The sequence below is a fragment of the Hordeum vulgare genome, chromosome 6H (assembly GCF_904849725.1).
Source record: "Hordeum vulgare subsp. vulgare chromosome 6H, MorexV3_pseudomolecules_assembly, whole genome shotgun sequence".
Classification (NCBI taxonomy): domain Eukaryota; kingdom Viridiplantae; phylum Streptophyta; class Magnoliopsida; order Poales; family Poaceae; genus Hordeum; species Hordeum vulgare.
Genome location: NC_058523.1, coordinates 4,287,902 through 4,299,993, shown reverse-complemented (window position 1 = coordinate 4,299,993; position 12,092 = coordinate 4,287,902). Strand labels below are relative to the sequence as shown.

At 50.2% G+C, this 12,092-nt stretch overlaps 1 protein-coding gene across 1 annotated transcript; it reads right to left on the bottom strand.

Annotated features, from left to right (window-relative positions):
- Positions 1-11,234: 11,234 nt before the first annotated feature.
- On the bottom strand, positions 11,235-11,558 carry LOC123401859. Its single transcript, XM_045095714.1, has 2 exons — positions 11,448-11,558; positions 11,235-11,357 (listed from the first exon to the last, which is right to left on the bottom strand). The coding sequence occupies exons 1-2, from the start codon at positions 11,556-11,558 to the stop codon at positions 11,235-11,237; spliced, it is 234 nt and encodes a 77-aa protein (XP_044951649.1).
- Between the last annotated feature and the right edge of the window lie 534 nt (positions 11,559-12,092).

Genomic DNA, 12,092 nt, shown 5'->3' with positions numbered 1-12,092 from the left:
TCGGCACACCATTGGTCACGGCGGGTCGCAGAAATTATTCATTCGTCAGATGGTATCACGGCAGCACAAGCTATGCTTATCCTCGAACACAACTGCCACTATGAACCGTTGGTCCAGAAATTGGGGCGACTCAAACGGAAAGTTCAGGACATGGGCGAACTGATGGACACCCTCACTAGGTATGCCGAGGCCGATGATACCAAGGATCCCGGCGAGGATGGTAAGGGTAACTCGCCCAAAAAGGGCGATTCGACAAAAAATCACACTCGTTTCCAGGGCCGCAACCGTCACAATCAGGGGACCAACGGCAAGCGTAGGCCACAGGAGGAGCCCTTGGACTTGGTTACCAACACCAATGCCAATGAGGGCAAAAATAAGAATCGAGGTTTCAGTGGGAAAAGGCCGCGTAACTATGAAGAGCTACTCAAAGGCCCTTGCCCGCACCACGCCACGGCCGATGGCCCGGCGGGCCACTCTTGGGAGAACTGTTTTGTGATGCGAGAATTTCGGGCGGAGGCAATCAAGAAGAGCCAAAACAAAGATCCGAACCGGCGCGAGGACCAACTCGCCGCGTCCAACCAAAGGCAGAACCCCTTCGGCGGCTTTCCCGAACAGGGGGCTCAGGGAGGCCCGCAACCAGGCGGCGGCCAGTACCCGGTGCACCACCAGCGGCGGTACAACCCGCCGGGAGTTTTCCAGCAGCCGCCCCCACAGGGGGCTCCACAGGACCAGGATGACAATGGGGGCTTCCGCAGCAATCCCAAACAGCTAAGTAATGGGCAGTACCACGTTTTCACCACTAATGCTTGCAGGCGTGATAAAAAGGTAATCACCGGGCGTATAGTGTAACTGAGCCAGCGATTCCCAGATATCTCCACTGGTCCGAGCAGACCATAACATGGAGCAGAGAGGATCACCCGCCAAGAATAGATAACCCGGGCGACCTGGCATTAGTCGTGGCTCCCCAAGTGGGGGGTTACACCCTGTCAAAGGTATTAATGGATGGTGGCAGCAGCATTAATATCCTATACTTCGACACCTTCCGGAGGATGAATCTATTGGAGAAAGACTTGATGCCTTCAACCACGGTTTTCCACGACATTGTCCCGGGCAAGTCGGCTTATCCCATAGGCCGGGTCAGGCTCTCAGTAGCGTTTGGAACTGCGCAGAATTACAGGTCGGAGTCTCTAATCTTCGAGGTGGTCAAGCTGAAAAGCCCGTACCATGCGCTGTTCGGGCGACCGGCTTACGCCCGCTTCATGGCCCGCCCGTGCTACGTCTACCTCAAGCTCAAAATGCCTGGTCCTAAAGGACCCATCACGGTTGATGGAGATAGAAGAATCGCAAAGGAGTGTGAGGAAGGGGACGCGACTTATGCGGAAGTCGCCTGTGCGGCGGAAGAGCTCAAACATCATCGGGCCAATGTTGACCCGGCAGACATGTCACCACTCAAGAAACCGACTACAGATTCTGAGTCGCCCCTCAAGTTCAAACCGATGGATGATACTAAGACAATCGATTTCGTGCCTGGCGATTCATCCAAGCAGTTCACCATAGGGACGGGTCTGGACCCCAAATAGGAAAGCGCGCTCATCAAATTCATCCGTGAGAATCGGGACATCTTTGCATGGAAGCCCTCTGACATGCCGGGTGTACCGAGAGAATTCGCTGAGCACCATCTTAATGTTGACCCAAAATGCAAACCTGTCCAACAGTACCTTCGCAGATTTAACGAGGAGCGACGCAAGGCGATTGGAGAAAAAGTCGCCCGTCTTTTAGCCGTCGGGTTCATCGTGGAAGTTTTTCACCCCAAATGGCTGGCTAACCCGGTGTTAGTACTCAAGAAGAATGGCACTTTCCGTATGTGTATTGACTATACGGATCTCAACAGAGCTTGTCCCAAAGATCCTTTCACTCTTCCCCGCATCGATCAAATCATTGACTCGGTGGCGGGATGCGAACGATTGTGCTTTTTGGACGCCTATTCAGGTTATCATCAGATCAAGATGGTCGTGGAAGATCAGGAGAAGACGGCTTTCATAACCCCCTTCGGGGCCTTTTGCTATGTGTCCATGCCATTCGGACTCAAGTGCGCAGGGGCGACTTATCAACGCTGCATCCAGAATTGTCTTCATAACCAAATTGGCCGCAACGTCCATGCTTACGTCGACGACATTGTGATCAAGATCCGCCAGGGGGAGACACTTTTGGAAGACCTTAAGGAAACCTTTGATAATTTACGAGTATATCAGATGAAGCTAAATCCTACCAGGTGCGTTTTTGGTGTACCTGCAGGAAAATTACTGGGTTTCTTGGTATCGGAGCACGGCATCGAGGCTAACCCGGACAAAATTGAAGCGGTTACCTCTCTCGGGAAGCCGATGAATGTTAATCAAGTTCAGCGACTGGCGGGCCGCATTGCGGCTCTAAGTCGTTTTGTGAGCCGCCTTGGGGAAAAGGCGATTCCTCTTTATCAATTGTTGAGGAAATCCGACCGATTCGTATGGACAGAAGAGGCTGACGAGGCGCTTCAGGCCTTGAAACATCAATTGGTTAACCCGCTGGTCCTGGCAGCCCCAACTGAAAAGGAGCCTATGCTCCTGCATATCGCGGCAAATTCTAAGGCAGTCAGCGTGGCTGTGGTCGTCGAAAGAAAGGAGGAAGGAAAGGAATACCCGGTGCAACGTCCGGTATATTTTATCAGTGAGGTGTTAACTCTTTCCAAACAGCGATACCCGCATTGGCAAAAACTGGTCTATGGGGTGTTTATGGCGAGTCGAAAGCTTAAACATTATTTCCAGGAGCACCCGATTACTGTGGTCAGTTCCGCCCCCTCGGTGACGTCATCCAAAATCGGGAGGCAACAGGGCGAATCGCCAAATGGGCGATAGAGCTTGGGTCTCATCACATACAATATACCCCCCGCACAGCCATCAAATCCCAGGCACTAGTTGATTTCGTTAACGATTGGACGGAACTTCAGGCTCCGGAAGATCGGCCTGACCTTACCTATTGGACTATTTACTTTGATGGATCCAGGCAGTTGGAGGGCTCGGGGGCTGGTGTGGTGCTGATATCCCCTCAAGGAGATAAGTTCTGTTATGTTCTCCGACTCATGTTTCCCTGCACGAATAATGCGGCGGAATATGAAGCTCTGCTTCACGGTTTGCGACTGGCAAAAGAGATGAACCTAACCCGAGTCAGATGTTTTGGTGATTCAGATTTGGTGGCGCAACAGGTTTCGGGTACCTGGGACTCTCGGGATCCTATGATGGCGGCTTACAGACGAGCTGTGTCTGATGTGGCGGGCTATTTTCATGGATATCAGGTGGATCATGTTGATTGGCGACTCAACGAAGCAGCTGATGCTCTCTCGCGACTCGGCTCACAAAGAAAACCGGTCCCCCCTAATGTTTTTTGGATATCTTGCATAAACCGTCTGTGGCTTTACCCACGGAGGAGGAGTTGGCGATACCAGATCCCGAGTCTCAGCTCGTGGTGGCTCTCCATGTCACTCCGGACTGGGTTCTTCCTTATCTGGCTTATCTCACTCGCGGCGAATTACCCACCGACGAAGTTTTGGCTCGCCAGATCATTCGACGTAGCAAATCCATGGTCATCATTAATGGCGAGTTATATAAACAAAGTGCTTCTGGGGTCTTTCAGCGGTGTGTTTCCTCCGAGGAAGGATGCGTGATCCTAAATGACATTCATTCTGGAGACTGCGGGCATCACGCCGGGTCACGTTCTTTGGTATCAAAGGCTTTTCGACATGGTTTCTTTTGGCTGACGGCTCATGCAGATGCGGAAGACATAGTACGGCGGTGCGAGGGGTGCCAACGATATGGGAGACAGGCTCATGTGCCGGCTCAAGAATTGAGGATGATTCCCATTACTTGGCCCTTCGCGGTCTGGGGGCTGGACATGGTCGGTCCCTTTAAAATGTCCTCTAACAAGAAAACTCACTTATTGGTGGCAGTTGATAAATTCACTAAATGGGTTGAGGCGGAACCTGTTGGAGCTTGCGATGCAGAGACAGCGGTCAAATTTCTGAAAAAGCCGATTTTCCGTTTTGGATATCCGCACAGTATTATCACGGACAATGGTACTAACTTGTCCCAAGGCGCGATGCTGGATTTTTGTCATCGAGAACATATCCGACTTGATGTTTCTGCAGTTGCTCACCCGCAGTCCAACGGGCAAGCAGAGCGGGCGAATCAGGAAGTCTTGCGAGGGATTAAACCTCGGCTCATGGTTCCCCTGGAAAGGACTCCAGGGTGTTGGGTTGAAGAGTTACCTTCGGTACTGTGGAGTATTCGGACCACCCCGAATCGATCCACGGGGTTCACTCCCTTCTTTTTGGTCTATGGAGCAGAGGCTGTCCTCCCTACTGACATAAGACATGATTCTCTTAGAGTCGCTGCATATGTGGAGCAAGATAATGAGCTGGCGCATCAGGATTCCTTGGATGCCTTGGAAGAGGCGCGTGACCTGGCTGCGGCTCGCTCGGCTATCTACCAGCAAGATCTGCGGCGTTATCATAGTCGCCGGGTTAAGAGTCGGACTTTTCAGGAGGGCGACTTAGTACTTCGTCTGATACAAGATCGGGCAGGCATGCACAAGCTATCACCCCCTTGGGAAGGGCCGTTCGTCGTCAGCAAGAACCTCCGCAATGGCTCTTATTATTTGATGGATCTTCGGCCTAATCGACCGACTACAGAGGCTGAGTCAATTCGCCCCTGGAATATTGCTCATTTGCGGCCTTACTACACTTGAGCTCTTAAAGCTCCACGTTTTGTAAGTTTTTCAGTTTCATTATGAAGTAATAAAACACTCTCCGACTTGGGGGCTTCTTCATTAAAAAGTGCAAATTGTGTCATCCTGTTGCGACCTTATGAGCCGACGGAACATGTATTTAGGGTGGGTGCACGAGCTTTCTGACTCGCCTCCCCCTGTCGCGACCTTATGAGCCGACGAAACCTGCATTTAGGGTGGGTGCACGAGCTTTCTGACTCGCCTCCCCCTGTCGCGACCTTATGAGCCGACGAAACCTGCATTTAGGGTGGGTGCACGAGCTTTCTGACTTGCCTCCCCCTGTCGCGACCTTATGAGCCGACGAAACCTGCATTTAGGGTGGGTGCACGAGCTTTCTGACTCGCCTCCCCCTGTCGCGACCTTATGAGCCGACGAAACCTGCATTTAGGGTGGGTGCACGAGCTTTCTGACTCGCCTCCCCCTGTCGCGACCTTATGAGCCGACGAAACCTGCATTTAGGGTGGGTGCAGGAGCTTTCTGACTCGCCTCCCCCTGTCGCGACCGTATGAGCCGACGAAACCTGCATTTAGGGTGGGTGCACGAGCTTTCTGACTCGCCTCCCCCTGTCGCGACCGTATGAGCCGACGAAACCTGCATTTAGGGTGGGTGCACGAGCTTTCTGACTCGCCTCCCCCTGTCGCAACCGTATGAGCCGACGAAACCTGCATTTAGGGTGGGTGCACGAGCTTTCTGACTCGCCTCCCCCTGTCGCGACCGTATGAGCCGACGAAGTTACTTTTATTATGATTTAATCTTGAAGGTTTTAAACCATTTTTCCTTTCTACACACTTGTTGAAACTATCCATAGTTCATTTGTTTTCACAGATGATGTTTTCAAAGTTTAAGACCGGAGGGTGCTAAGATTTGTTTCATCCTTGGCGGATTAAGCATTATAGAAGACTCTTATAAAGGCGGGCCAAATATTTCAAATCGCCTTAAAAAGCGATATAAGGGTTTTTTCTCGCAGAAGATATCATCAAAAAACAGTACTGACTATTACATGGCTCGCAGGCCAAATTCAGGAAAGTCTACTTCGCTAAATCCTGGAGTGAGCTCTGACCAACTTCGATTTGTAAATCGCCCAATACCCAATTGCACCTGGCCAAAGCAGCAAAGTCATCTTCGTCGGTCAAAATTGATGCCAAGTCTGCTTCCCAGTCGAAAGGATTCTTGGGTCGCCGAGGAATTAGGTTGGTCACCATGAAGGTTGGCGGGCTGACTTTCTTATTCCTACTATCATAAGCCGCCTGGTACTTCATTAAATCAAGGCTTGCGGCGAGTCGAGTTGCAGCCAGCCGAGAATCCTTGACAACTTTTTGGTAATCCTCTTCAACAAATTCCGATCCATCGTCCTTAAGCTGAAGGAAGCCAGCGGCTACTTCTTCTAAATTGATCTCTGGGGCATACGCTAAGCAGCGACTCAGGACAGTCAGGACACCTTTCCGGGCGGCTGACCGGGTTAACTCGCCAATCTGGGGAGGAAGTGTGGACAAACATCCAAGTACCTTCTTGATGGAAGTAATAGGCTCTTTGGCACCCATCACAGCTTTGACGGTCAACACACTGCCTGTGTATAGCTGCTCTGTGAGCATATAAATCACCTTCAGCATCAACACACAGTCTTCTTGCAGGTTGGCGACTCTTGAACCTGAAATATGATGATTACTGACTTAACATCAGAAATTTGAGTAAAAAAAAGGGGGGGGATAAGGTTGAAGATTTAGGTAAGGCTTACCAAAGATGGCTTGCGTCATGTTAGAGATATGACGTTTTAAGCCGGATAACTCCTGTTGAACAGTCACCAGCTTCGCTTCAGCTTTCTCTGCTCTCTTCAAAGCGGCGTTTTGGTCAGCTTGAGCTTTTTCTAACTCGGCTTTGAGTTTTTCCAGTTCGGCCAGAGCCAATTTACACTTCTCTTCCGACTGAGTTCGGGCGTCTTGTTGTTCAACTAAGTTTTTCCTTAATTCGCCCAGCGCCAATTCGGTCTGAGCAAGGTTTTCCTATTGAAAGTTTAAAATAGGGACAAGTCTCAGAATTACTGCAAAGCAATATCCCTGACACTTGGAGAAATTATACAGAAATCTCATCTTTTTACTGATGACCCGGCCCTTTGGGGTTACTCGTCGCGAAGTTTTTTCTAAATTTTCAAGACCCGGCTCATCTTTTTTCTGATGACCCGGCCCTTGGGGGTTACTGGTCGCGAAGCTTTTTCTAAATTTTCAAGACCCGGCTCATCTTTTTACTGATGACCCGGCCCTTGGGGGTTACTGGGAATAATATAAGTATAACAAAATTTACCTCATGTTTGTTGTTTAACATCTTCAGCAGGTTTTTCTCCATCTCATAGCTCGCCTCCAGGCGACTTGCAAAGCCAGAAGAGAGTTCCTTAAACTCCAGATTTGCATAGTCAGAAAGTTTCGCCTTGGAGAGCCCAGACTCGGGAATGGCCTGAGAGGAGGATGCTACATGTTTGGACAAAACTGTCGCTGCCGGCTTAGAAAAGCCAGAGCCAGTAATAACTACAGCATCTGGGTCTTCTGTTGTCATCAATGGGTTCGGCGATTTAGAGGCATCCATTGTTTCCTTCGGCGACTCAGGAAGATCCACTTGAATCGCAGGCTCAGCATGATCCGGATCGTCTTGAGTCGGAGTTGATTTCTTTGAGGGTTCTGAAGTTGCATCAGGAATTGATCCACTGGTTTTCCTTTTCTTGGCTTGTGCCCTAACAAAAGGGAATAAGCACGTTAAGGAATTGAAAAGATCGTTATTCTCAAAAGTCGAGGCAAGGTTATCAAAAGACTTACCCTGGAACTCGAATCATTGGTAGAAGTGTTGACATCACTGAGTCTCCGGAAGTGGGAGGAGAGTTCTGCACGAATAATGGTTACTCATAAAAGTACCTCGCTTGGCTTTCTTTTGTTCGTTGCTGGTAAGCCAGATACCAGATCGCCAGAGTGACTTCGTGTTTTCCGGTTTGAGGCGTGCTGTGCTTTCTTCAGTAGGAAATTTGGGTCCAAATAAGCATTTGGATGTGAGAAGGGGACTTTCCCACATATTCGCCGGGCCGGCTTAGGTGGAGAAGGAGATGAATCGGAGGAAACAGAAATTACCTCAACAGAGTCTTCTTGGCTTTCGTTATCTTCATTCTATTACAAGGAGAGAGAAAGATATAAATAAAAGGTCAAAAGTGATAGGTGGCGAGTGAAAAGAGGACGGATTTGTACCTCTGAAAGTGCATCGCCGACTTGAGATTCGTCGACTTCGGATGGCTCAACCGCAGCAGATTTTCCTTTGCCCTTGGCTTTCTTAGAGGGCGGCTTAGCAGTTTTCATGGCTTGCTTTTTAGGTCTCCTGGACCAGAACTTATCGCCTTTCTGAAAAGGTATATATTGTGAAACCATGACGGCAATGAAACAGAAGGGATAAATACCGAGGGGGGGGGTCAGTTTTGGTTACCTTGGGCGCCGGGTTAATCTTGCAAAAGGGCTTAAGGCCGATTTGGCCGCACTTTTCCGTAGGCTCGCCGGTCAACTTTTTGATGATGGCAATAATGTCCTTTTCTGTTAATGCCGTGTGAAAGTAGCATTGAGGATGATCCAGAGTGCCATCAAACTCACACATCAGACCATCTCGGCGGCTCAGAGGAAGAATCCGCCATTCGACCCAGCAGCGGATCAGGTCAACCCCGGTAAGACCATTGTTCGTCAGGGATCTCAGCTCAGATAATATTGGGATGAACTCCGACTCTTCTTCCTCGGTGAGCTTGTCTGGGAGCTTGAAGTTGACCGGAAGGCGGGTTGGCCTATAACCCAAAAGCTTATTCTCACCAGCAGGAGACGTCTCTTGACAATAAAACCAAGATTCGCCCCAGCCCTTGGGATGGCTAGGCATGATGAGTGAAGGGAACGGACTATCCCTACGGCGCTGGACGTTGACGCCGCCGAGTTCCAAACTGGGGCCATTGTGGAATTCTGTCTGGCGATTCAGATGAAAAAAATGCTAGAATAGAGGGACAGAAGGCTCGATCCGCAGATAAGCTTCACAAAGAACTTGGAACTGGCTCAAATTGCTTATGGAATTGGGTCCCAGATCCTGGAGTCGGACGTTCATGAAGGTCAAAGCGTCCCTAAGAAATTTCGATCCGGGCGGCTTAAAACTCCGCTCCAAATGTTCAACAAAAACTACTATTTCCCCTTCTTTGGGGTTAGGGAGATCTTCTCCCAACCCGGTGCGCCATCCAATGACATCTTGAGGATCCAAACAGCCCGCTTTCACATAATTAGCTAAGATAGCGTCATCAACCTTGGTAGGAAGCCAGTCACTCTTGAAGACGGCGCCCATGCTACAAGTAGGTAAAAGTATGATATTACATGTCTTGGACACCTACTATATGGGATGGAATCGGTTCATTTAACCCGCTAGACCAAGAGGCCGGGTTGGGTTGCTATGGCGACTTATGGAAGTAGGGTTATTCCCAAAGGCTACGTTTCTGCGGATGGTAAAATCTATTCATTCCGAAGCACTAAGGGGGGATGAAGGCTACAAACGGCTTTTCGCAAACAGTAAATGAGGAATGGATCTACCAAACAGATGTGAAAACCTACGAATATAACTGGGCACGAACAATTTATTATCAGGTGACGCCCCTCGTTTGGTGAAGACATTGTGTTCAAGGATTCGCGAGTACAGTGGATAATTAAAATTATTCAGGGCACTGGCTACCCTATCGGTGCTCGTGCTAATCGATTCGAGGAAGATGAGCAACTATGAGCGAAAAGCTTCAAAGGTACGGCAATGGCAAAAGCTCAAGCAAGGAATGAACCTACTCCTAAGAAGGTGAATGAAGGCCTAACCTGATGCTCTCGATCGAAGAAGGCCGGCGGTGACGGAGATCGTTGAAGAAGCGCGGGGGTCCCGACGAACGAAGAAATCTTCGGCGGCGGCGGAGTTCGAGGCGAGCAACGAGGTGGTCGATGATGATGCGATGGTCAATGGCGGCGGACGGATCGTCCGAGGTGCGAGGCTTGACGACGGCAACGGCTTATGGGCGGCGCTGAAGCTTCTCGGACGAGGGCGGAAGGTGCGGCCGGCGGCGGAGCCCTCGGGAAGCGATGAGGCCTTTTGCTGTGATAATGAGGGGGGGGACTGACGAGACTGGTAGGTGGGAAGCGCCAGCCCTGTCCCCTCCGTCTATTTATCAGGAGGGCGCTGGAATCGAGGCGCCGTGAGCGGGAACCGCTGGGGAATAAAAAGATTCGCCATGATGACGTCCGAAGATTTTGGGATAACGATGCACTAAAGATCCGTTGGGATTATGTTAGTTTTCCCGAGAATCGAGGGATAAGAAGATGCCAACAGGAAATGGTTTGGCGACTCAAAGATTTTTTCGGTGCCAGATGGCGAGTTACAATTTCTGACGCATGGAGAAAGACGAAGGAGTGAATCACCTTCAACTAAGCGGAAGCATTGGCGTGAAAGTTAAAGTCAATCTGGGGCCTAATGTTGGGGATATTACTTATTAAGTGACACGCCCAAGATGGGCCGGGTTACCAGTAAGGCGATTCATCCTCTAGGTTACTCGGGCTTCAGCCTGGCCGGTTCAAGGCCGCGGGACGGTTATGATTTCTGGAAGGTCTCTGGGTTTTGAAGGATGGCGACTTAGAGACCACAATGGTCACGAATTGTAAGAAGGAAGGGACTCTTGTAAACCCTAAGGCCTCGACCTATATATAAAGGCGAGTCCTAAGGAGGAGAGAGGGGCAGAAAATCATCGAGTGCTAGGTTAGGCGAGTTACGCCTCCCTTGTAATCGGATCCACATCAATACACACAAAGCAGGACGTAGGCTATTACCTCCTCTCGAGGGGGCGAACCTGGGTAAATCGCCGTGTTCCTCCCGTTTAACCCCTTTGAGTCGCCACCAAGGTGCGATGGTTCCAGTACTAAGTCCTTTCACGAGGACATCTGCCGTGACAAAACCACGACACCTGATCCACCAGTGTGGTAATGGCAATGCCGACACTAGTAGATTAAGCCAAACTTATAACAAGGCTCAACGACTTGCTCCACATGGTATACCTGAACCCGAAAGAACTGAAGCACAAGGCAGGTTGCGACAACAATGATACAAGTGACATAGCTACTGTAGATGGTAGCAAGGCATAAACACATTTACACTTGGCTTTTGGCTGGATCAGATAACCACAGGCAAACTAAAGTGCTAAAGCTTAAATCTGGATAGTCCAAGTTACTAACAGGCAATACAAACAGCTCTGAATTTTGGCATCAGGCCCCGAAATTTATCACGCAATTCAGACCATACAAGTAAAAAACTACTCCTATCAAAGATGCATGGTAGGTACAAGTAGCACTGACCTAACATCTCGGGAAGGCGAGCCGGTGCAAGGGGAGGAAAGGGGATCACGAGTCCGGCAGGAGCTGCGCCTGGTCCTCGCGGCAGCCATCGTCCTGCAGCTGCTGCGCCTCCTTCTCCTTGGCGAGCAAGTGCGTCTTGTACCTCCGCAGCCCCTCCTCCATTTTTGCCTGCGGGCGCAGCACACGACAAGAGAGCGGGGGTGAGCACCGCGGCTTCGACCAAATCACAGTAGGCTGGTGGGACGAGAGCTGTCGTACCTTGTAGGAGGTCTTAATGCGGTGCATGACGTAGAAGCCAAGGCCGCCGCCGAGGATGGTGCCCGCCATGATCCGCACGTACGCCCACCGCCGCGACCCGGGCGACGCCATTGCTCCCTGACCTTGCTACGCCGCAGCCGCCGCCCGTAGAGGTGGATGGGTCGTCCGGCTCAACGGAGAAGGGGTGTCCGGAGCAGAGGAAGGGGAGGGGGATCAGGAGGGCGGCGACTTGGGATGCGGCGGAAGCAGTGGTGGAAGTGTACTGCGTACTCTGAGCTAGGGTTTGGCTGCGGGTGGGTTATCTTTTTTCCATTTTTTTCTTGTAGATACATGGACGGATGTGAGAGGGTGAGTTGGATGGATGGATGGATGTGCGCCATGTCATCGATCCGAGGGAGATAGTTAGAACATGTTACGACATTTTTATAATCGTCGTAAAAGTTATGACGATATCATCTTATGCGGTTACGACGTTTTAACTCACATCGTCGTAATTTATATGTAGATTTGATTCCCTCAAACGGTTTACGACAATCTCGGATGAAATCGTCATAGATTTATGACGAATTCATCAACGACGTCTTAAAAAACGTCATGTATGAGCATATTTCCTGTAGTGTCATTGATAAGTGTTTTCCTTATAGT

What these genes read in the sequence shown, in the direction of transcription:
- LOC123401859 (XM_045095714.1), bottom strand. Translation starts at nt 11,558, where the DNA reads ATGGCGTCGCCCGGGTCGCGGCGGTGGGCGTACGTGCGGATCATGGCG. An exon ending in GCATTAAGACCTCCTACAAG is followed by an intron (nt 11,358 to 11,447) that starts GTACGACAGCTC and finishes CTGCGCCCGCAG; the next exon opens with GCAAAAATGGAGGAGGGGCT.